The 25,110-nt window shown below is 39.1% G+C and overlaps 1 protein-coding gene across 1 annotated transcript; it reads right to left on the bottom strand.

Moving 5' to 3' along the window:
* suclg1 (succinate-CoA ligase GDP/ADP-forming subunit alph) lies at positions 1–24,855 on the bottom strand. The gene is made up of 9 exons (XM_080415657.1): positions 24,779–24,855; positions 22,221–22,321; positions 19,422–19,538; positions 18,949–19,161; positions 17,675–17,732; positions 13,295–13,378; positions 12,272–12,423; positions 4,988–5,176; positions 1–440 (listed from the first exon to the last, which is right to left on the bottom strand). Exons 1-9 carry the CDS (start codon positions 24,810–24,812, stop codon positions 414–416), a joined length of 975 nt encoding a protein of 324 aa, XP_080271783.1. The 5' UTR covers positions 24,813–24,855; the 3' UTR covers positions 1–413.
* Positions 24,856–25,110: the final 255 nt, after the last annotated feature.

The raw sequence follows: 25,110 nt of genomic DNA, 5'->3' as shown, positions 1-25,110 counted from the left end.
TGATTTGAGAAATATTTCTTATTCAGGTCAACAGCCATTGAAAATGGATGAGGGAATTTCTTACAGTGAGGGTAAAATAGAAAGTCACAAATAGATCACCAACCGTGACCTCTCATTTCCAGGTGTTGACAAAACAGATGTTGCATAAACGGGGGGGAACCATTTAACTTGTAACAGATGGATACAGCGTTAACAGTTATTTAGGATACAATACAATTAAGACAGTGTTACTTATTCTTCATTTGTGTTTAAGTACAAGTTCATACGAGAAAGACACAGCGAAAGCTACACTGCATGTGCGTATGGCGGTTGAACTGTTGAACTGTGAAGCCTGCAGGGCAAAGCCACCTCAAAGAACTGGGCTGTTCATTTCACGGCTGGGTCGGTGGGGTGAGGTGGGTTCTCTCCCCCATTTACAACATCTTCCTCTTCTCAAACTCCTGTCAAAGTGGACAATAGAGAGACAGAGAGAAGTAAATGAAAAATGAGAGTGTGAGAAAGACAGGAAATGATTTATTCATGGCCAATTCTAACAACTTGTTTTGATCTCGAGTTTCAGATCTGCCGTTTAGAAGAAAGGGGGGGGACTATTGTTAAGAGACCCTGACAAGGCTTTTTTCCCTGGGGGAAGTGAAATCACGTGTGCCAGATAAACTATAGTATTGCATGTTAAGAGCATAAAAATAGCCTTTTCTTCCCTATACCATCCGATCTGAATCCATTTTCACAACATGAGATTGTCATTGTACATCTGCTATTCTCGCTATTTTGGGGAAAAATAAATAGGGACACCAGGTTGAAATTAGTTAAGTCAGATGGTGGGTTTTATAAACATTAAATCAATGAAAACTATTAACAAGCGTGCGTGACTAAATAACTAAAAATAATAGGATCCATTGGAACACCATTGTTACTTTTTTCCATTTCCTGAATAATAAAAAGGTTTTGGACATACAGTACAAGGTTTCTGCCCGACAGCTGTTTTTAAACACCACACGCAGAAGAAAGGCTCACACTAGTCAGAGGTCACTGAACAGTTCAGGTTAGAGAGTTAACAGCAAAGAGTTCAAAAACATGACAGCAAAATGACAAAGCATTATGTCAGCCATTACAAAGGATGTAGTCATTTACATATACAATTCGCAAAATATCAAACAAGCTACATGCAGGATGATAGAACGTCATTCCCTCTAGAATTTCCCATTCCACAGAAATATTCCTTTATGCAAATGCTTTTATCAGGTCTAAAGAACACACACACACACGCTCACACAGATGTCGGCCCATTCTATATTACTTGTGAATACCCGGTGGCCTACTGCCACCTTGTGGAGAAAGTTATCTTCATAATCCTCCAGACTGCAGTAAACTACTGTAAGCTACCTTAAATACCTAACTCTAATGTCCTTCAGTCGCTGTTCTCAGCATTGTCAGACAGAGGGAAGGAGGTGTGTGTGCGTGCATGTGATGATGATGATGATGTGCAGCAGAAACATGAGAGAAGACGGTCAGAGAAGCAGGTCCACAATAAATTCCACATTACAACATCCAATGTTCAGACTAAATTAACACACAATATGCACATGCATGCCTTGATGATATACTCAACACAGGTGAGTATATCAGGTTAGGATAATTCAAGGATGCAAGAGCCTAATCTTAGAAACTAGTAAGCTGTACAAGTGTGTCGACTCTGCGCACACAAGGGAGAAAAAAAAGCTTTTATGTGAGACAATTACCAAATATAGAAGAGATGGAGAGGGCTTGAATAAGACAAGACAAGTCTAGAGGAAGTGGGGGTAGAAAATAAGGAAAATGGGGCATGCCAATCCAAAGTGGTGTATTGTATTTCTCACACATTTAAGTCATGTTTCTCACGATTTGGAATCCCAATAGGATTTTATTTTATTTTGTTTATGACTTCCCGATGGGATTTTCAATGAAAACTGCACAACAAATTAAGCACACGTAACCGGCTTTACTCTCCTGGCTCCCACATAACAGGTTGGGGTCGTGGCAGAGTGGAGGCTTAATCAGTTACAGTACGGTGCAGACAAGTAAAGAACAAATGACAGAACAATAATCTAAAAAAAGACAGTCTGCAACTCTTTATTCTCCAAAGACAAATATCATTGTCTGAAGTGCATGGCACAATTAGAAAGATAATCTAGGGATGAATAGTTTTGTGTGAATATCATACAAGTGGTTTCCATTTTGCCAACTTTTTTTAACACCCAAAACTCAAGATAGACACTTGAGTTAATGATAATTTATGCCCAACCCCTTCAGCCCAACTTCAAATTGGAGGGGCAACATGCTGCCAACATGCTGCCTTCACATGCCAAGGTTTAGCCTTCTAGCTGTGACAATTCCTACACTGTACTTAAAATAAATATTGGCTTGGTAAATCAAATGAACTGGGAAAGCACTAGGGTTGGCTATCGAAATGTACATTTTAATATAGGATACAGTGCGTGTGTATCTATAGCCATCACTGTGATAAATGGCTGGAGTACAATATGCTGATGGCACTTGGAAGACAAAACTTTTAGCATTATTAATGTTGCTGCCTTTTATTGCTTTCTTTTATTTGCAATGCTTCAAATAAAATCTCTCATTTCCTGAGGACTATACACTACTGATGCATGAACACACCTTTTAGGTCTACAGAGATTTCCTTTCCTTTTTAATATGTTCTTATTAAGATTTAAGGTCACATCTGCATATGCATGTTCCCACCTTTATACATACAAGGCTAGTTTAAACCACGCGTTTATGCCTTGTTGTTGAACCTGAAATTGTCCCTACAGGAGAAAAGTGTCAAAGAGGATGCAAAGCGCCATATCTACCAGTTGATTAACACTTTCAACCTGTTGTCCCTATTTTGTGCATGTTATTATCTACAAGCTTGTTGCCTCACGGCACGTTGTGAGCTTGCAGATTGGCTATTTTCGCCACATCACACTTGTACAACAAAGTATAAAATAGGGCGTAAGTGGTTAACAAGTGGGTTGGAGTTGGAGCATGTGCTACACAGAATGTTATGATAGTCCACTCTTCACCCCATAGGCTACAGTACATGTTTGTTTGCTCCCCCTGTGCGTTAGCAACTCAATGACATTAACAGAGATGTATGAACACAATGGGCTGCAAAATGAACAACAAGGGAGCACGTTTTTCATCATTATGTGCAATGATTATGAATTAAACTTGGGTGAAAACACGTGTGAATCTATATCTGTGTGCAGTTGTGCTGGCGCTGGTAATGAAAGTATAAGATGATGAATGGCTGTAATACACACTTTCACTTTTTATACATCTTGTTAAAAGTGCTTCCCCAGTAATAAATTGAAATAAAAGAGGCAGTGGTGCCAACTCAGCCACCGTCAACAGACGTTTATTAATTTCTCCCCTTCAACATTGCCTTTTTATTGCATATTAAAAGTTCAATTCTGATCTTGCCAGTTCACAGCAAATACCATTTTTTTTGCCATGTTGTAAGGAGTAGAACCACTGAGAGTTTTGATGTTTTGAACATTATCTACAAATATTATTGTAAATATTCAACACTATAGGTGAAAATCGGCAGCCAAGAGCAAAAGGTGGATCAACAAAAATGTTAATATTCAATAAATGAAAAATGCGGTAATACCAAATTAAATCGTTTTCTAGTCCTCATGTTCAATGTCCTTCACCAAAGACCATTGACGTATATTAGTGTACTTCTGTTTGGTCACCTTTTCATTTGTGTGTGTGTGTGTGTGTGTGTGTGTGTGTGTGTGTGTGTGTGTGTGTGTGTGTGTGTGTGTGTGTGTGTGTGTGTGTATGCGCATGAAAAAACTAACATTGGAAATTCCCCAAAAAAAAAGTCACTATGCTGTGATAAAAATGTTAGGGTAAGGGGGACTTTTAACAGTTTTTCATCTTCCATGTATCCAGATATAATTTAGATAACTGCTGTTGCAATATTGCTTAGTATTAGTACTAAACCTATACATACAGTAGCTAGGCTGACTCATGCCTGATTTATACTTTGAACCATATGTTTATTCCTTGTTGTTGAACCTGAAATTGCCCCTTCTATTTAAGTGATGTGCGCCTTACCACTGCAATAACATGAGCCAATTTCTTTCATTCTTAAATTAATCCAATGACGATTCATTTAAATTCATATTATTTCTGACACGCAGATATCAGAATATAATACCCCTGCAGTTATGCTATTAATTGTCTGCCTTTGAAAATAGCATGTCTGGGCCACAGTAGAAAAAAAAGTACACAGGAGCCGAGATACAGACTTTTTAAGTATTAAGTTAAACAAGAAGTGAATGGAGCAGCAAATCTTTGGATGACGATATCTTGGGTTCTTTTTTTTTTTACTCGTGATAACAGCCAGAGAGTTAAATGCATGGGAGGGCGAGTACAGGATGAACTTTACCGCAAATGCCAGATCAAGACATTGCCATTTCTGTGCTGGGGTGGAGGTGGAGCTTGCCGATCCAACATATGGGTGTAAGTGACATGATAGTATAGGTAAAATTGTAAATATAAGCTTACTGGAAAATGGTGCCAATATGCCTGGATGTAAACAACGCAACAGAAGCTGAAATGCAGCATGTTCATTTGACTATACTGTATATCAAATTTGGATGGTCTAGACTAAAATCTTTCTATGGATGCTGAAGTGAAATGCAAGATGTTATGCGATGCACATGCACTTTAGACACATGGGAGTGTGTGTTTCAGCACTGTATGTAAATATGCATAATGTAAGATTAAAAGTGTGGATAGATATTGTCACTAAAATTGAAAACATGTAAAAATAATTAGTAAGACAGAAAATAGGATCTAGTATACATCATTAGCATGATGGATCTGTATTGGTAATCTTCTCTGTAGGCTGTGAATGGAGAGATGCTAGCGTTTGCATATGATGCCATCACAACCACACACACACGTTCTGCACCATTTGCGAGAAAGGCCTCACCTTGAATATAGTGCTGCCCAGCTGGGCAGGTGACATGCTGACAACGACCCCGGCTGACTGCAGGGCAGCGATCTTCTCTTTGGCTCCACCCTTGCCTCCAGCGATGATGGCACCGGCATGACCCATCCTACGACCTGGAGGAGCTGTCAGGCCCGCGATGAAAGACACAACAGGCTTGGCCTTAGCTCCCTGGACAGACAGACAGAGAGAGAGAGATGGTGAGATTTGCGAGAGAAGGAGGACAACACAAGTAAGACCGCCGGAGAGAGAAGCGTGGACCAGTGAGAGTGAAAGACGCAGAGCAGTTAAAGAATGAATTCATGGAATTGGAAGAGGAGGAAGCAGAATACAAAAGGGATAAAAAGAGAGCATTTCTTTGTTGCACTGTATTATATTCATTAGAAGTACAAAGCTCTCAGTCTGTCCTCCCATTACTAGACTGGTCAATTCCCTGTCTCAATCAGCATTATTAAAACAATGGGTCAATCAGGCAATTTAAGTGTGTGTGCACGCGCGTACGTGCGTGTATCCAGAAAGGGGCACAGGCTGTTGCCATTTCACATGATCTCATTTCTGCGATGGTAATTAGTCATGTTGGCAGTGATTAGCTCAGTCCCTGTCAGTGTTGCTCTCTCACTGATAGATAGCTACATTCAGCAGTTGAGATCATTTCCAAGGTGGCGAAAGCCAATATCTCATCTTCAGCAACATCATAATCTGAAGTGTGCAAGCCACAACGTGTAAGAGAGATAGAGTGAGTGTGCGTGACTACATGTGAGTAATAGCTAATAGGTCATCATAAAGCCTGATTTATATTTCATTACAACAATGTGTTGCATTGTTAACTTGAAAATCTGTTATTTTAAGCGAGCAACAGTGTCATGCAACAAAGTATAAATTACACTTCAGAATAACATCATAACGTAGAGAAAGGCAGGGTGTAAACACACACCATGTACAGTAAGGGACAGGTTGCTCTCCTGACTATGCTGTATCTTATGGCTCCATTTCCACACTTTCAGAGTTAAATTAACACTCCAGATTGTACTGTGTAGAAATCCCTAGACCCATGTTTCCGTTGGCATTATCATCAAGTCATCCACATTTTGAATAATTGAAATACCCGTTGTGAATCAAGTCTTAAATCAACCTAAACAGAAAATAGCTTAATTACTCTATTAATCCACACCTTCCTGGGTACTAAGTACTCACAGCACATAAAGGAATCATATTAGCATGTCATTTTCCTGTCTTTTGTCTTCGAATTTTAGCTGTAGAGACAGATTACTTCAATTATGAGCTGTAGAGATATATTACTTTAATTATGAGACCGTAGAGGGTGGCTCCCCCTATTTTTCTCTGAGACATAAGTGAGGAATGCCTGAGTTCTACAAACTATTAACAAGTATGCTCCAGCAAGGTGAGGTATACATCTTCTCAAGATTAAGCTGGTAAACTGAAACAATTACAAGTCCCTGTTCTCCGGTGGCTTGTACAGAGCTGGTGTGTACAAGCACCACACACACACACACACACACAGCACACCAGCACATGCCTCTTCCAAACACGTACCTTTCCTGTGCATTACTAGGATTTAAGTTCGCCTCAATGTGAATAGTCTGTAATAAATGTCAAGAGGTTGAAATGGAAACATTTCAGCCAATTATATTACCTGACCCCATATCAAAATTTGCTTCATGCAGTATTTGGCACATTCGGTAAGATACTATGATGTGCTAAATACTGCCCGAAGCAAATTGTAATATGATCCACCCAAACAAAACAAATATCCAACTTCAAATATCTAAGAAAGGCTGGTGGTCTCCAGAGAGGATAGGAAGACCTTTTATGTAGGTGACTTACAAGGCCATGTTACATTGGCAAGCTTCCCAGACATAGATGCAGAAACTGAACCTTGAAATGTGTTCTGCACCATAAAACCCGTCAGTGGAACTTGTTGAGAAGTATAACACGTTTTATTGCATTTTAGAGCATTTTCTTGTCCACAGATAAACAACCCATCAGTTAGTATCCAGGAACTAAACTGCAACTTATGGGACCAATACCTTTCGTCATTAAAAAAGCACCATACCGGCATCACTACATGTCATTGTCTATTCATAACGTCAGCCACATAGACCATATGTAGCAATCTTTCCATAAAGGGGTTTCTTTTTTAGACCACTTGTATATTTCAAGGTTCAAGGTTGTACTTTGTTACATCTTGTGTATAGGTACGTAAAGAGTAAAACGTATTTTGGTTTGGCTTCCTTCAGACAATGCAGCAGCATAGATAATAACACCACCAGAATGATGATAGAAATCGTAAAAAGATTTAAAGAAAAGAAAGAGTAGCATTTTTTCCCAGTAGCTGCCACCTAACTTTGTGTAAACAACTTCACAGTATATTCTATATATACTGTGAAGTTGTACATTTGTAATGCCTTTTCACCAACATTTCTTCATTACTGTACTACAAGCTCAAATCTTTGAGCAGGGTTTTAATATGCTTGAGGAAACATGTTCCTTTCAAGTGCTGCATTTTACAGCTTAATTTGATCTTGAAGGAGGAGCTTATTGGCACAGTAAGCTAATGTTGACTAAATTATGCAGGTAAGTTTGGTAACATTGTAATGACTATGGAGAAATTGTAAACTGGGGGGGGTAACTAATGGAAAACTGGTCTACGGTTATGTGGCTGAAGTTATGAATAGACCATGACATGTAGTGATGCCATTGTGGTCATGTGGAGGCAAAGTAGTGGTATTTGGTGTAATATGTCTCTTCCAGTTAGGACTTCAATTTCTGTAACGTGGCATGACAACTCATTCATCATGACATTAGCATTCACATTTCTGTGCACAAAACTGCACATTCTATGTATAATCTGTCCAGCAGGGAGGGAACTGTCAAGTTAATGTGCTCCATATTTCAGAGACTCCATGAACTGAAAAATTACTTTTGAGCTGAAAATATACCTAGACCTATGAAAATAATAAATAAATACAATTTCAAACCATATTCAATCTGGGGCACTCACACTTTTGTCCACGTCGGGAAGCACAGCAGCCACCCTTCTGTTACCGCGGAGAAACATGATTCCAAATGTTCTCACTCACGATTTTGATAACTTTTCATCGTTAAGGTCTTGTATGTACGCTGAGTGACTTTGAGTTGGATCTAATTATTCTCCAAGAGGAGTTTGTTAAAGTGCAACCTGTGTAAATGACACAATCAATTCAAAACGGCCCATTTTTTAGACCGATAAAATACATATTTTTGTGATGTGTATGCAAAGTTTTGCAACTTTTTGTGATGTTTAGGCTCACAAAAATGCAATTTATTAGTGCTATAAATAATTCCTTACATTTCAACAGGGCTCCACACTGGTGCAGTGCTTGGGCCCTAAATATCATAGATATCACCGTGTCCTTCTTCCTGGGAAAGCATTGTAATGCAGTTAACTGTACTTGAAATCGAGCAAGCTCCATCAGCATGAACTTACATTCTGATAGTGTTGTCTTGTATGACACAACTTCAAATCTTCTGATGTTCAACCGCATACTAGTAGCCAATGAACTACATTGAAAACAACATTAACTCTTTGACTGCGGACGACGCGATAACGCGTCAAGTGCTACTTTGTCCAGTTGGCCGTCGACGCGCTCGACGCGCTGGACGCGCGTTCATTGTTTAATCTCTGATTGCGCTATGCTGCTTAATATTCAATGTTATTCTCGATTTCCACTTACTTCACGGACATCTGCATCCGGTTTCATGGCCTGGATTCCGTTTCCGGTTTTTGATTTTTTTCCCCAGTCATTTTCGTCCAAAATAGGTAAATAAACGGGTTTTCACACGGTATAACGGACAAACGGACAGCTTCTCTTCTATAATCTATGGTCTGGGTGACGATCAGTCATCGCCGTCGTGTCTCACAACGTAATTTTCGCTGATCAAAACAGTCTGGGTGACGTCACATCCGTTTTCATGTTTTTCCTTGTCTAATCTATGAAGAAGGGTGAGAGAGACCCAACGACATGATCTAGCTGTCATGTGCTGCTCTCTGGTGGCGGGTTTGTGCTGGGTCTTTACATTATGTGTCCTTAAATTATTTTCATGAGAAAAATTCAAAATAAAAAAATAAAAAAACACGAAAATTGCTGGCACTGGGGGAGTACTTTATGAAAATACTCTGGCAGTCAAAGAGTTAAGGGGCAAATTCACAAAACGGATTGTGTGGCTCTTGGGACGCTAAACCCACACAAATAAACAGTAATTCTCAAAGCACAAAGGTTGAAATGCACTGCCAAGTCCGTTGCCAAGCAAACAGTGTCTCACTGCTCTGATGCTCTTCACGCTGTGTATTTAAATTAGGTAAAAAATTGTCCCCTTTCTAAGTATGCAAATGACCCTTACTGCAAATAAAACATCAGCTTTAATAGCCATACGCAGTTAGAGAGAACTCACAGTAAATGAAGCATATTTTTAAGGTGTGTTACTTCTAGATTTTCCAGTGATCATGGCAGCACTGAATTGTAGCTAGGTAGGGTAAAATATTATTTTCAAACAAAACATCATCAAATGGCAGATGTTTGAGTCGATTGGCTCTAAAATGAACCGTTTTGATTACTACACTGGCGAAGCCACCATTTATACATTGACACATGGATAATTGCAATCAAATTCAAAACAAGGGTAAACTGCACTTGGCAACAAAACGGTGTGGGTGTGTGCACTGGCATTTCATTAAGCATAATATTGTTTGTGAATTGGGGCAGATAGCACGGATCATGGTGCTATCAGCGGGCACGATCCATTCTTCGTGAAGATGCCCCTAAAATGACCCCGCTAGCAGCCCCTAGAGACTCCTTACACCCAACCAGACCAAATAGGTTTGAACTTTGAACTGAATGACATTGCCATCCGTAGAGTACCGTGACAGTTTGTCTATAAAAAGGAAAAGATATAAAAGAAGAAATTGTGGCAGAATTGGGTTAGGGGTCAAAGGCCATGGGTCACCAAAATCACTAGGGTTCATCCTGCATTCTGCCTATTAGATGATATATCTTGCATGCAAAGTTGACATTTTGGCCTGAATGTGCATAATGTGGCAACATGACAGGGTCATTCAAATGTTTAGGGTCATTCACCACACACAGCAAAAGTATACTCTGCAAGTTTCATGGCAATCCACACATTAGAAGCTGATGATGATGTCTTGTGTGCAAAATGAGGATAGCCCAAGAAGAAAGGCCAGGGTCTGCTAAATCAGTAGGGTTTCTTCTGGGAGCATCCAGCCCTTAGTTTTTTAGATACATTGTTTGGGACCAAAGTGGTGGATGGAACGACAGACACTGTCATTCTTAAAAACCTACTAGAATAGTGCCACAGAAGACAAGTAGCCTGAAGAATGGTCAATTCTCTGTCTCATCTTTTGCTAACCCCATGGATTTAATTAATTTGCTAAAAAGTTTGCTCAATCAAATAATCTGGCGATTGAGGGGTCTTCGACTGAATACTCGAATCATTGGTTTCAGGGGGCAGCTCTGATGAAATACAATAATAATACAGATAGTCAAAACTATATTCTTACCCTGCCTGTCAATCAATCTATAAATTATGGGAATCTCTTTAGAACCGTCTAGAGTGTTACTGTAAGTCAATCGGATCAGGTGGTTCAGCAAACTGGCTGGCTACAAACGGCCACCCAAATCTTGCAAACCATTCATCAACTTCACTAGTGGCCATACCCAAAACAAGCATTCAATGCACTCATACATACTGTAAAAAATTCTCAAACCCAGTCCCAGACTAAACTACAACTACCCGTCTTAATTAATTCAAATACCATAAAATGTATTTAATTGAAAGAGACAGTTTGAACCATAGTAAAACAATGTCTTGAGGAATTAGGCAAGGTTCTATTATGTGCTTATTTTATGCTGGTCGGATCCATTTAAAAGGCTTAACTTAACTATTTTGTGTGCGATGCACTACACAAAATCAACTTTAAGTGGAAGATCAATATGCTCACGCCTATGCTCCCATGGTCTTTTTCATGCACGTCAGTGTCTCATGCGAATGGTCTCTAGTTGTCAACACTTGGGGTGATTGGGTGGGTGGTTGGGGTTGTACTTTTAGAGAGGAGTTATTCTTTTGAGACACCATGGAGAGATTTGCATGCATTAGAGCAGCCAGGAGCAAATCAAATCCATTTCTCAGCTCCAGAGCACCTTCGACAGACACACACTCACACTCTCTGTCACACACACACACACACACACACACACACACATTAACAGAGAGGAAAACTCATCTCCAAGTAGCAAAATCCCACATACAGGCCTATTCAAGTGAGGAAGCACCACTTGAAAGTTCTTTGCGTCTTAACTATATAATCCACCCACAGTTCTCCAAAGACAACTTTCTTTCACACCTCCCTTCACTCCAAATGTGAGGATCACAGTGTGAATCACAGAATGGATGTTTATAATCACCACTGTGAACAATCTCTTACCCATCTTGAATATCTCTCCTCACACAAACCAGACAGGCACAACCAGAGAGAAGGCTTGGGAACAGCTTGGGAACAGCCTTGCCATCATACGCCCAGGTCCGATTTATACTTAGTTCTGCACCGGTGTCGAGCATACCGGAAATAACCTACCTATTGTAGATTGTCTATTTTCGGTGCGCAACACGGTGCACAGCCAAGTATTACTCAGCAGTATGCACTACTCAGCAGTTTTAGGAATGTATTCAGCAATGAAGTCAGTTGAGGTATCCACCAGTGCTGCCTGAATTTCACTCACTGCTTGCTAGTCTGTCAAGCCGGACAACTATTCCTCTATCTTCAAATGCTACTCCCTGAAAGCAGCGCACAGGAAGCAGTCATTGTTCATAATTTCCGTTCACAAATATATATATTTCAAATATCTTTAACATATTTTTGAATTTCAATTTCTGCTCAATAGCAACCTAAATATGCGTTGACCAATTTGATTTACAGTATGAAAAAATTATGCGACTGCAAAGCTGAAACAAAGTGGGGGAGGCAGTCATCCTCTTTACAGTCTGCACTTTTTCAGTGCCGTATGATGGAAGCGTTTGTAAATTCTTTGAGCCAACATTCTGTCTCGAGAGACTAACTGCTCGCTAGCACTAAAACTTTTAAAATGGGCATGACTGGGCATGATTCAGGTTTCAGAGGAATCCAGGTAGGATTTCATCTGAACACCTGAGGTGAGACGTTGTGGTGAACGTGCTTTTGTGTCCCCTTACTGAGTTGTGCTGTGTGAGGTACTCTGCTGCCTTCTCCTCTGCGTTGCCCCCAATTTCTCCGATCAGGATGATTCCCTCTGTCTTTGGGTCCGCCAGGAACACCTCCAGACAGTCAATGAAGTCTGTTCCGTTGAATGGATCGCCACCAATGCCTGGAAGGAAGACAAAAAAAAAGCAACACCTGGGTTATCCAAGAGAGGATGATTTCAATTGGAACTGGTTCATCAGCCTGTGTTAGTATGGTAAAGAACAGATGAAAAGTACTTAGACATACGTGGTAATAAGACTACGTTAGCCACAATGTTTTAAAATAAATTCCAAGTCAAAGCAGAAACACAAAACCCATTTAAACCTGAGGCCGATTCTAAAAATGCATTCTAAATCCTTTTTTAGACACAAGTTTTCTGAAAAACTTGTGTTGCTATATATAGCTAAACTCTAAAATGACACAGATGCTTTCCTTGATTGAATGGGTTAATGTTAATCAACAAACAATAATTGCTCCTTAAATCTAAATGCTGTGTTTTGCTTTACGATGTATTAAACTTTGCAGATGTTTGTCCATTACCACAGAGAAACAATATGCATTTCAGTTTTACGAGGTTTTCAATGTTCAAGTGTAGTCATTTCTTTCTAAATTTCCATCAGAATGCAGAACATAGTTGCACAAATCATACATGTCTTCAAGACAAATAACAGAAGTTTCTATATCATTATTTACTCACCAAAATAAAACTTTTTTTGGAATACTTTACTTATTAAAAAAAGAAGAAAAAAAGAAAAGAAAGAAAGAAACTCAACCAAGCATTAAAACATTTTGCAATACTTAAGAAACTTTTAGCTGAATTTGCCATGTCTATTCAGCATTTCTTAGGCAATAGATCAGAATTAACATGAGAACACTAAGAAATAATGAATGAAATAATTGCTACGGTAGGATCAAAGACCCATTAAATGTTGCATTCAGTATTGCAGTCTAGTGTGAAGTAAATTCATTAAAATAGACAGTGGCAATAAGCTTACCAATGCAAAGTGATTGGCCGAGGCCAACTTGTGTAGTCTGGTGCACTGCTTCATATGTGAGGGTCCCTGATCTGGACACAATGCCTAAAACAAATGGAAATACAATTGTAATGCTGCATATTACAGACCTGCCAACCATGGGGAAATGTTTCAGTACCACACTCGCATGCTTTCGCAACACTTCAGTGCTGCTTAACCTTGAACACAGTAATTTCCCCACCCGCCTCCATATCATCCAATATTCAACATATAAATCAGCCTTCTATTGTGAGTAATACAGATATTGTGATTGATACCATTATCAAACACACAAACACACACACTGAGCTTTGAACTACGCTTGGTAATACAGAAGAGGTTTTCATTTGTTATTGTGGCCTGCCATTAGAGCTGGTTATTTATTGGTATGGAATCATTTTCTCTTTCAGCCTACTAGTGGCTTTGGTGGAACTGCTATATGTATAGTAACAGTATTTAACTTACAGTATTACAACATGGTAAACCATTAGCACTTCTTTTCATTATGGGAGATACTTACATACTGCAGCTTGTATTGACATTTCTGTTGTCATTTTAATCCCTTTTAATTTACACTTTAACTAAAATACATATATATTGCCCTGAAAATATGTATCAATTGTTCAATTATAACCTGATGATCCTTTATGACTGATGTCAAAATCAGTTAGCTTGCAAATCATTTACATACAAAACATTCCAGCTTAGGAAACAGAAAATAGATGTTCATGTGAGACGCCAATCTCATCCAATCAGGAGAGAGAATCCCCAGTCTTTGAAAATTAGTTCAAAGTACATCCTCTCGTGAGGAACTGGTCAGATGTTGTGTGGGGGGGGGGGGGGGGGGGTCACATCAGAGACCAATTTGTCCCTCCAGCCATTAGGATACGCGTCTGCAAGGAAGCAGCGAATTGGCTGCAAGCTATCTTCCATTCTACACTTTTTGTCATTGGGGAGATTTCTAAAGATCGCAACTTTAGTGCGAGAGAGAGAACGAGAGGGAGTGACAGAGAGAAAGGCAAGAGAGAGTGAGCAACACAGAGCTATACATAGAGAAAGAGCCTTCGTTTGACGTCATGTTGTCAGACAGTATTATTAGGGCATCATCCTGAGACACAGATCTGCACAAACTCACATACTTTAGAGGGACAAATCGTACCATTATACTTTGATGTCAAAATGCGTACCTGGTACGCAAACTGCATATAGGTTGGCAGGTCTCTATATTTGCCAACATCAACTCCTGAATAATTTATTCCATTGCAATTCCATTGCAATACCACACATTTATTAGATAAGAGGTGAGGGCAGAAAAAATTAGCAATCTGACTAAAACAAAAGACTTGACTCTTTCGGTATGACAGCAAGAGGTAAGATAATCACTGCAGCATGCTCTTAACACATTGCGTGCCAATCGCGTAGATCTACGCCAGGGGTAGGCAACCTTTATTATCAAAAGAGCCATTTTTGTCCCAAAAGATTATGAAAAATCTGTCTCTTTGTTTGTGTGCTTTTTATGGTGTTTCAATATAACTTCTTTATTTTAATTGTTTGCTCATTTCTCAAAGCAGATCAAGTATACCAGTAAGCCAGAAACGTTGGTGGTGAAAGCAAACAAACCAAGCATTAATAAATTCTTTATTTTCCTTCAATGATTAGTTTCTTATTTTTATCTGGTGTATGGGTGACACTTTTGTTTTACTAATAACTTTACTTTAATAACTTAACTTTATGCCTAAAGTTTTAAAAAAAAGAAAGAAAACCTCTTATTCCTTTGCATACTTCTTTGCCCAAGCAACTGGGAGCCACGGTAGAGGGCCCAAGAGCCACATGCGGCTCTAGAGACGCAGGTTGCCTACCACTGATCTACGCGAACCTATTTAAAACCAGCACGTGCCAGTCGCGTAGATCTAAGCGAAGTGGTCTTTTTTCTCAGTTGTAGTTTTTCTCGTCGCTGATCGCTGTTTAACATAAACCGTTCTAACTACAAGATGGCGGATGGGATTTTCATGCGGTCTTCACTGCTCTACTCGGACGGATCGCTTGTTTGTTTACAAAGAGTTGAATGCACGGTTTTAGTGGATTTAACTTTGTCTGTGGCGACGTGAAGAAAACAAAAAAACAACAATAAAATGCTGGCACTGGTGAGTACCGGTACATTATGAGATTAAACTCTGGCGTGGAATGTGTTAAAGGGACACTTCACCCAAAAAAAACTTTGTTTCAATGGATTAGTCACCCCATGGAGTCATCAAATTATTATCTTAGGAATGAGACAAAAAACTAAAAAAATATCCATGAATTCAAGTCTCCATGGGGTGACTAATCCATTTGGGTGAAGAGTCCCTTTAACCACTTGCTCTTTCAACTGACAGAGATGTCAACTGATTTTGCTGTGTAAGACGACTGCCAGTGAATGTCTACTGGCCTGCAGAGACACATACATTCACATGGCATAGCGTCATCAGCATGTTTTAGCTGGGGGCGGAGTCGGGAGTGGGGGAATGAACAGATTTGCCCCAGCTGGTATAGACAGCAGGGTGTGGGGTTTTCAAAGTCAGATGCTGTAAAAGATTAATAATTTCAAAAGTAGGCGTCATGTCTTGCCAGATCACGGGCCAATTGTGTTCCGTGTAGCTCGACAAAGCCGGATACACCGTGGTGGATTCGAACCCACAACCTCCACGGTGGTGGGAAGGCACTTAAGCACTGCGCCACCCAAAAAAGATTTAATAATAAAATCATAATACAACTTTCCGAGGGTGAGGGAACGATTGCGTTCCACGTGTCCTTCTGATGGATTTGTCTTGGCTGTCAATGTTTCTATCGTCCTTACAATGGCTCTGAAAGTGATACAAACGGTCGTACGATGTAAGCTATATAACTCTATGAGGCAGATCATTCAGATTCAAAGTCAGATGCTGTAAAAGATTAATAATTTCAAAAGTAGGCGTCATGTCTTGCCAGATCACGGGCCAATTGTGTTCCGTGTAGCTCGACAAAGCCGGATACACCGCGGTGGATTCGAACCCACAACCTCCACGGTGGTGGGAAGGCACTTAACACATTGATTGCCTAGATCGAGTTAACTCGTTTTTAGAATCCATCGGTTGATTGCCTAGATCGAGTTAACTCGTTTTTACATTTTTGGGGGAAAATTCCACAAGGGGCGACCTAACACAGCTTTGGAATGATCGATCGTCTCTCAGAGAAGAACAATGTGGATGTGACGTCATTCCAAAAAACGTCACTTCCATCCGCCCCAATGATGGGATTTTCAGAAAAACGGCTGTAACTCAGTTTCTTTTTTTTCCATTGAAAACCACCCGTTTTCAGCGGACCAAAGCTCCAAAATGGCGGATCGCGGTTGGAAACTTCGTTCCCATGGATACACAGATCCTTCCGTCTACTCACAGGAAACTTTTTCCGTGTGTTTTTTTTACACAATGTCGGTTCCACGGCGTTTCAAATATCATCGGATTGAGGTAATTATACGCCGGCACGGGGATAGAAAACTATGTTTAATATCTTGGCAAGTTAAGCACTGCGCCACCCAAAAAAGATTTAATAATAAAATCATAATACAACTTTCCGAGGGTGAGGGAACGATTGCGTTCCACGTGTCCTTCTGATGGATTTGTCTTGGCTGTCAATGTTTCTATCGTCCTTACAATGGCTCTGAAAGTGATACAAACGGTCGTGTACGATGTAAGCTATATAACTCTATGAGGCAGATCATTCAGATTTCCCCCACGCTAAAGCCAGATGTGTTGTTTTTGAGCGTTCCTGTCGATCTCTGTGTGTGTCTATGTATATATATATAGATCTTATCAAGCTATCTGCTGTCTGGGAAGAGAACTAACAGAGGAAAAGAATCAGACAATATTACAGAGCTGCCCTTCCCTTCTATTCCCTTCTATTCATAGACACAGGTGTCATGTATGAATGAACACTCACTTCAAATAGTTCAAATAAGGTTAAAACCAAAATACCCACATTCAAGTGTTATTCCTTTCATTTTGTAATGTGAACAACCCTGAGTAAAGCTTTTGTACATGCTGTCGTACTCCTGCACTGCTCTAATAACAAAATCTTTTCAGGAAATGAAAAAAAAAACTAACGTTTTCCAATGGATGGAATGTAGTTATTATTTTGTCACAGGCTATTGTTAATACTTTGTATTGGTTCAATATGTATAAAACCACTATGTTTTGGTTCATTTACCTGAGGCTCATGGGGAGTGACACACATTTTATCTATGGAAATTCTTCTACCTCTAGGAGAAACATGTTCATACATTTCAGGTTGGGCCTTTGAATACATTCACATTTCACAGAATTCACACAGTTCATCAAACCTTACCAATTCTCCCCTTCTTGTGAATGTGGCCAGGCATGATCCCAATCTTACATTCTCCAGGCTGCAAATAAAGCATTTCAGAGAAATAACTGCAGTTACATATTGTTACACAATTGCATTATTTCTTCCTCCTTTTTTTTTTACTTCACTACAAGGCCTTATAATCCTTCCCGAATGCATTATAGTCCCTCCAGAATGTTTCAATATTAATGCCAGGTCTAATACTCCAAATTCAATTCTAGTTCTGAAAGAAGAGCTTCCTCCATATCTTTCTTTGGTAAACGAAGGCACAGTAAATTATGTTCAGTGAAACATCTGAAATGCCAAGCACTATGAAAACACACAAAGATAAAATGTAATGGTGAATATTTCATAATGTTTACTAAAACAATGTGCTGTAGAATGAAAAAGGTAAATCATACAGTCGCATAGTAAAACATGTTCAATAGAAGAGAACAATGCTTTAGAGTTAGACGTAAACAAGCTTGTATATAATCATGAACATTTTAAATATGTACTGGTAATGTTAGTAAAGGCTGTATACTATGCCCTAATTTCTATTAACCACTTTAACCCTGGGCATGTCATTTTAGGCAAAATGAAATACTAATACTAATATAACACATTGGCTGCCAAAGACGCATATCTGCGTTCTATTTAATCCCTCGCCTGGCTGCCAAAGACGCAGATCTGCGTTCTAAAAAAAAAAAAGATTTTTTTTTTTTACCCAAAGACCAAGGAGATATGATTTATCGAAGATTTAAACTCCTATCCACTTCCTTGTTAACTTAAAACTTAAAAATTCTGTATCTCGGCTCCTGAGTACTTTTTTTTTCAATGAAAAATCTCTGGCAGTCTACAGCAAAAAATCTGAAATAATTCTGGCAGATTAGGTGTTAATAAAATCACTACTACTACTGCTACTACTACTACTACTACTACTAATAATAATAATAATAATAATAATAATAATAACAACAATATAATGCATTAATAAATACAGAATTAAACATTTGGGCTATTTTTGAAATAATTTAAACGTTTTTGTGTTAGTTAGGTTTTGTTTTTGTTTTGTTGCACTTAACAGGTTTACTTAAATTCTCTGCCCTTGACAAAATATATGTTGTTTTTTTATCCTGAACCACTAACAATGGCTTTGTTCTTTTGGCCTATTTCTATTAGCATTGAAGTTCAAATGATGGTGTCACGGTGATACTAACTCACACAAACATATGTTCCAACAATATGATAAAGCCCCTGTGTCTGTGTCTTCTTACATTGATGACTCCTGGGCAGTTGGGGCCGATGAGCCGGGTCTTGGTCTGTCGCAGAAGCTTGTGCTTCACTCGCACCATGTCCTGCTGGGGGATTCCCTCAGTGATGCACACCACAAGAGGAACCTCTGCATCTATAGCCTCAATAATGGCGGCAGCCGCAAAGGGAGGGGGGACATAGATCACAGTGGCGTCGCACCCCGTGCCCTCCCTCGCCTAAAAACACAAGTGAAAGCATGAGGCACATAAAAGTGGCAATCTATAAGATAGGAAACAGTGCCATCTAATGGTTCTCATTGCATTTGGTTTGAAAAGACCATTACCTGAGAATTCCAGGGATTTAAAAAATTGCATGATTGTCAACTGTTTAATCTCTGAGAATGCTGTATGAAAACCTGCGCAAGTCATTTCAACACAGCAAAATCCTCAATGTTGATTTAACTCTGACAAGAGTTTACTGTGCAAAAAACACCTACCTCCTTGACAGAATTGAAGACCGGCTTCCCGAGGTGCGTCTTTCCCCCCTTGCCAGGAGAAACTCCTCCGACCAACTGGGAGCCATAGTCCAGAGACTGCTGACTATGAAACGTCCCCTAGAGGGAGGCAGAGAGTCAGCATACAAGAATGAGCAATAGGTGGTGGAGGAATAGCCAGTTAGTCACACTCTCAGCATCAACCTTGAGATGTCATTCTTGGCAGGAGAGAAGCTGCCATTGACAATTAATAATTTGTACAGAATGTTGAAAAGGGTAAAGGGATTGACACCTAAAGCTGCATCACAAGAATACCATAACTTCAACTAAGCCTGCATATCAATCAATAAATGATTATAGTCAAGAAATGATAGTGTTAACCTGAGGAAGTTATCCAGTAATTGGCTCCACTGTCACATTTAATTGGGGCATCATGCCATGTTCTTCAGGAAGTAAAGACCTCACTGTTTGGTGTCATTAACAAGTAATCATGGAACCAATCAATGATGCAACCCAGTGCAGTGATAAATGCATCTACACTTATATTACCAATAAGATAAAATTCAGCAGGCTAACATATGTTAACTTATTCATTTTTATACAGTGGTACCCATCATAAAAATTCTAATACCGAAGATGCTGGTACATATGCATACCTATGGAATGCAGAAAACTATTGTATGAACAGTAAGTACAATCTTTCATGGTGGTCACAAAACAATAAATGCAGTTACTCAAACACAAATCTGTGAAACTTCTAAATTGATTTTCAACTAAAATATCAAATAATATGGTTAAGGATTATAATTTACTAGAAATTATCCTATCATTAAAAATGTATTATATATGAATAGAGGGAAAAAACGTATTTCCCCTGTTCTTGCAAAGATCTACAGGTTTATTAATTTATTATTATTTACCCAGGGAGGTAGCTAAGTTAGCGTGCTTATTTTCAGCCACACCCTGAACACACACATCCACAGTGCAGCTGACCAGTACAACCTCAGTATTGCTGGTCACTGAACAGCTCCACTGGAGCAGTCTGGGTTTCAGTGCCTTGCTCAAGGGCACTTCAGCGGTGTTAGGGGAGGGGGGAGTGGTGGCCAATCACTTCCCCACCCAGAATAGATATAAGTACTAGTTCATAAGTGGCTACTATATTACATGAAATATTAAAGTATGTTCACTGCTGTCTTCGCGTTTTTGCCAGACACTAATATTCACTAATGTTGGGACTTCAACGGCTCATCCCTTTACAATTATCTTAAGTTGTCATTAATAATATAACTATAACTATTGATTATGTTGAGGAGAAAATAGAAATGGGAATTATACGGTAGATGAGGGACATAAATATCCAAACTAAACATTACTGGCCTACCGTATATTTCTTATCCCTGATTAAGAAAATGTTCATAACAAAAGGGAAATTAGAGTTAAGACTAAAGTAACATGAGCAATAAATGAAATGAGATACTACAATATAGATACTACAATAAAATAGAGCAATCAAACTAGTACTGAAGTGCATTTGAAATCTAATTTTTTATAACTTGCTAAACAATGATAGTATGTATTCTTCTTAGTCATAAAGGCCAGTTAAGATAAGGATATATTTATGGTGTGAATCAAGGAAAATGTCTACTTCAAATGGCCTTTACAGTTAGAGATAAGTTTTGGTTGTTATTGGTTGTTAGTATTCTCTTTTTAATGAATCAGAACTCAAAAGCAAGTCGTTTGATTCTAGAATCAAATTATTTTACACCTTTCTATTCTTATTTCCATTTCCAACGCTTATATGGACTAACATGTGTTCCATTACTCCTGTGCCCTGTCTGTCAGACAAAGCCAGTGCATGCCCACGGGACCTTTTCTCCCCCCTATGCTGTGGCAACAGTTTGACCTGCCGTACTGACAACAGTGCTGAAAGCAAAGTTTGGGGATATTTCACCAAAGGTTCGCCACAAAGTGAAATGCATTATGTGCTTTAAAGTAAGAGTGCTTTGAGAACATGCAGCAGCAACCATAATATGTCTAAAATGACAAACACCTACTAGTGCACAGGAAAGGCCTACATTTGAGGGCAGAGAAATGTGGCATATTTGCCTGCTTGAAACCGGACACTTGCTTGTCCACAGGCAATGGAAATAGCCTGTGGATGGGTGGAGTTGACACCAGCTATATTTCATCTTCAGGTAGGCCATCGATAATGTCAACTTTTGTAACACTGTCATTTATATGTAGCTTCATATACTGTACTGAATATATCGTATCAATGAAATATTGGACAGTTCACAGATTGTTTAGGAACTGGAATTAGGGATGTAACGGTACACTCAGTTTACAATTCAAGATACGATTTTCACACAATTGTGATTCCAAAAGATTATGACTGAACAATGTTTTCATTATTTCTCAGACAAAAATCTATCCAATTAAAGAATCTCTTCTCAAAACTAGAATTATAATGGCCTCTGCCAGTTAGAAATAGTATTGTGACTCTTTTTAATTTTTCATCTCAACTATGTGAATTGTCGCATATTCATTTGTATTGATAATTACATTTGAACTTGTGATACATCAATACATCCTTAAATGAACCATTTTAAAGAATCAATGGTATCAGAATCGGCAAATGATATTGTTCAGTCCTTACAGCAAGTGGCCATTGAGCTATTTGACTGCAACTGAGCAAGAAAATACAAAAATTCAAAAAGAACACATAAACACACACCAAATCTGTTGATGGTATTATAAATAGTCTTTACTGGGTGAAGCCAGGACAATTTACTGTATACAAACCTGTTTCCCTGTAAACCCTTGGCAAATGACCTTGGTGTTCTTGTCAATGTAGAGGTTCTTTCTACTGGCAGTATAGCAGTGCCTCACTCCACTCTGCTGCACTGAAAGGAGAAAGGCCCAAAGAGTGAGATTTGGGGGGGGTAGCCTACACCAGTGATTCTCCACCTTTTTTTATTTTAAGGACCCCCACTTTGATATGCATTAAGCCACAGACCCCATTTTGATAGTATTTTCCCGCCGCTGGGACTGACCCCAATGTACACTGTAAAATTCTCAGTGTTAATTTAACTCCGAGAGTGTACAACTCGTCAAAGACCGCAAGGGTCCATTTGGAACCCTTGTGGTCCCTGAACCCAGGTTGTGAGCTTGTAGATCGCAAATTCTTGAATAAGTGGTCACTGGTTAAATCAGTGATTCCTTTCAAAAAACCTTTGTGAAACCTTCACCAAGGTTGCTAAAAAGGGTCAATTGGTGATGAATGTAAGGTGTGCAACGTGTGCTTTGTTATCCAAAAATAATGGACATCATTAATCTGTGAACATTCTTCACTTATGAAATTGCCAAAGATGAAAAACTCAACAAGAGTCCATACATAGGCTTTGGTTCCACCTTCACGTTATGCTGCTACACATGGACAAAATGTAAAGCTACACTCTGGCCTAAAATGTATGGCTTAATTAAGTTTAATCATTTCCCACTGGTTTAAGTGAATTCACTTACAAAATGTACTTTGATTTTACGGTAGGTTGAGAAATTCAGTGTGGTACAGAGTTGTTAGGGAAATGCATCCTCCTGGCTTTTACAAGAACATAGAAGATCCTATCACTAGTAGCAGAGTGAGCTTCATAGCGGTGGATTGAAGACTGTGTCCAATAATATTAAGGAGTAAACCACCTAATGGAACCCTTAATAACTGTGGATGTAGAGATGGTGCTCTCTAATCAGAAATAATACTGTGGCGATAAAGTCTCCAATTAGTGCTTTCATTGCAATTACACTGGCGGTATTGACTCTGAAGGTAGATTAATGTCAAAGTGTCCTTGAACAAGACACTGAACTCCTAACTGCTCCTGATGAGCAGGTTAGTGATTTGCATGCTTTCATCGATTGGTGTGTGTATGGGAGAATGTAAGATTATATAAATATAAATGCACCATTTTACATGGGAATTGCTTTGAGTCTAGCCAACCATTAACCAGTCTCTTGATCCACGTTTCAAACACACATGCCCTATCTACTGACTCTACTGACAACCAGCAATCAGTGAACTTAGCACTTTGACCTATGTGTGAGGAAATGCAACCAATCATAAGCTCAGGAACTATGAATCATGTATTATTTGTCAGACAACCCAGGGAATGGAAGTCATTTGTTCCTTTTGTCAGTGGCAGTGATTTAAACCTAATGTAAAAGGTGCTGAGCTGATGGGTCAGCTGTCAAATCCATGGCAGAAATGCTGCTGAACATCTAAATATTAGCTGCTGCCTCCCAAGAAAGCTGAATGAAAATGTAAACTTGAGCCATGACGAGATAACGTGTTAAATGAGGCGCACAGAACACATGGTCATGCTAAAATAAGCAAGAGTCATGCGAGGTCAAAGTTCTACTCTGAATTGTAAAGTGGAGGCTTACAAACAGTCCCCAATGGAAACAAGCTTGAGTTTAAAATCCTCTTAGCAGACCTTGTATTGAACTGTACTTGCCTGTGCTTGTCTTTGTAAATTATTAAAGTATTCAATCAATCAAACTCAGGCTAACATCTAGCAGCAAGTCAGTGTTGCCAGATTCTGCGAGAGAAACAAGCAACAATGTCTAGGAAAAAAGCAACTGATTGATTGAATACTTTATTTAGAAGTTTGCAGAAAAAAGCACATGGAAGTACAGTTCAAATACAAGGTCATCTAAATAGGATTTTTAAAAAAAGCAAGACTGGCTTGTTTCAATTGGGGTCCTTTTGTACTCAATTCATAGTGTATACTCAATTCATAGTGACTATAGGCCACATGAGCACTTATACCTATATGCATCGGTTATTTGATCTACAAGCTCACAACGCGTCAAGTTGCGAGCTTGTAGATCTGCTATTTTCCCAAAAAAAATCTTAAAATAAAATGTGGAATATTTGGAAACGTTTTGAAACATTCTAACACAAATAGGCTACATATTAATTTGGGTGGTCCATGGTGACATGCAAATATTTTAGAACCACTGGTTTAAATAGTAATTAAAACATTTGGAAGCAAGCCCAAATAAGCAACTACACTTAAGAAACAAGCGCAAAAAAAAGACAACCCGCGACTACCAATATTTACAAGCAACTTGACAGAAAAAAAGAAGCCCAAAGTCGCTCATAATTAGCGGACTTGGCAACACTGGTTGGAGAGCTAATGCGAGCACAATGCTAGCAATGTTGTTGGCTGACAGCCTGACAGAAAACACCCGACAGACCTACAAAGTCACAGCACGGTGTACAGAGAAACCGGCTCTCCTTCACTATTGTTGTGCAGAACAACAGACTGTGTGGTGGTTTATTAACATTATAACAGCTTGGTACTTACAGAGCAGCCTGGTAAACAACCTACAGTGAGACATCTTCGGTCATTCACCAATGACACGGGAGGCTGTGGACCTAATCCTGATCTGCTGGGTGACCACAAATATGCCTGATGGAGTTTGGCAGTTGAAAATATACGGTTTAGGAAAACACTGCAAAGAGTGATTTTAGTTTTTCATGCCTATTTTTTTGTTGTTTTACTATTGTGTGATGTTTAGTACACACGGTAGTTGTTGACACTAAAATAATTATAGGCAATTGAAAGATTGAACTTATGTTCGCAAGGAACACTGGATATTGAAGTTTTCCCACAAAATAATGAAATAACGCCTTTTC

This window comes from Gymnoscopelus braueri (assembly GCF_963280865.1).
Source record: "Gymnoscopelus braueri genome assembly, chromosome: 2".
NCBI lineage: Eukaryota > Metazoa > Chordata > Actinopteri > Myctophiformes > Myctophidae > Gymnoscopelus > Gymnoscopelus braueri.
The sequence above is the reverse complement of the archived record's forward strand: the minus strand, read 5'-3'. Positions and strand labels throughout refer to the sequence as shown.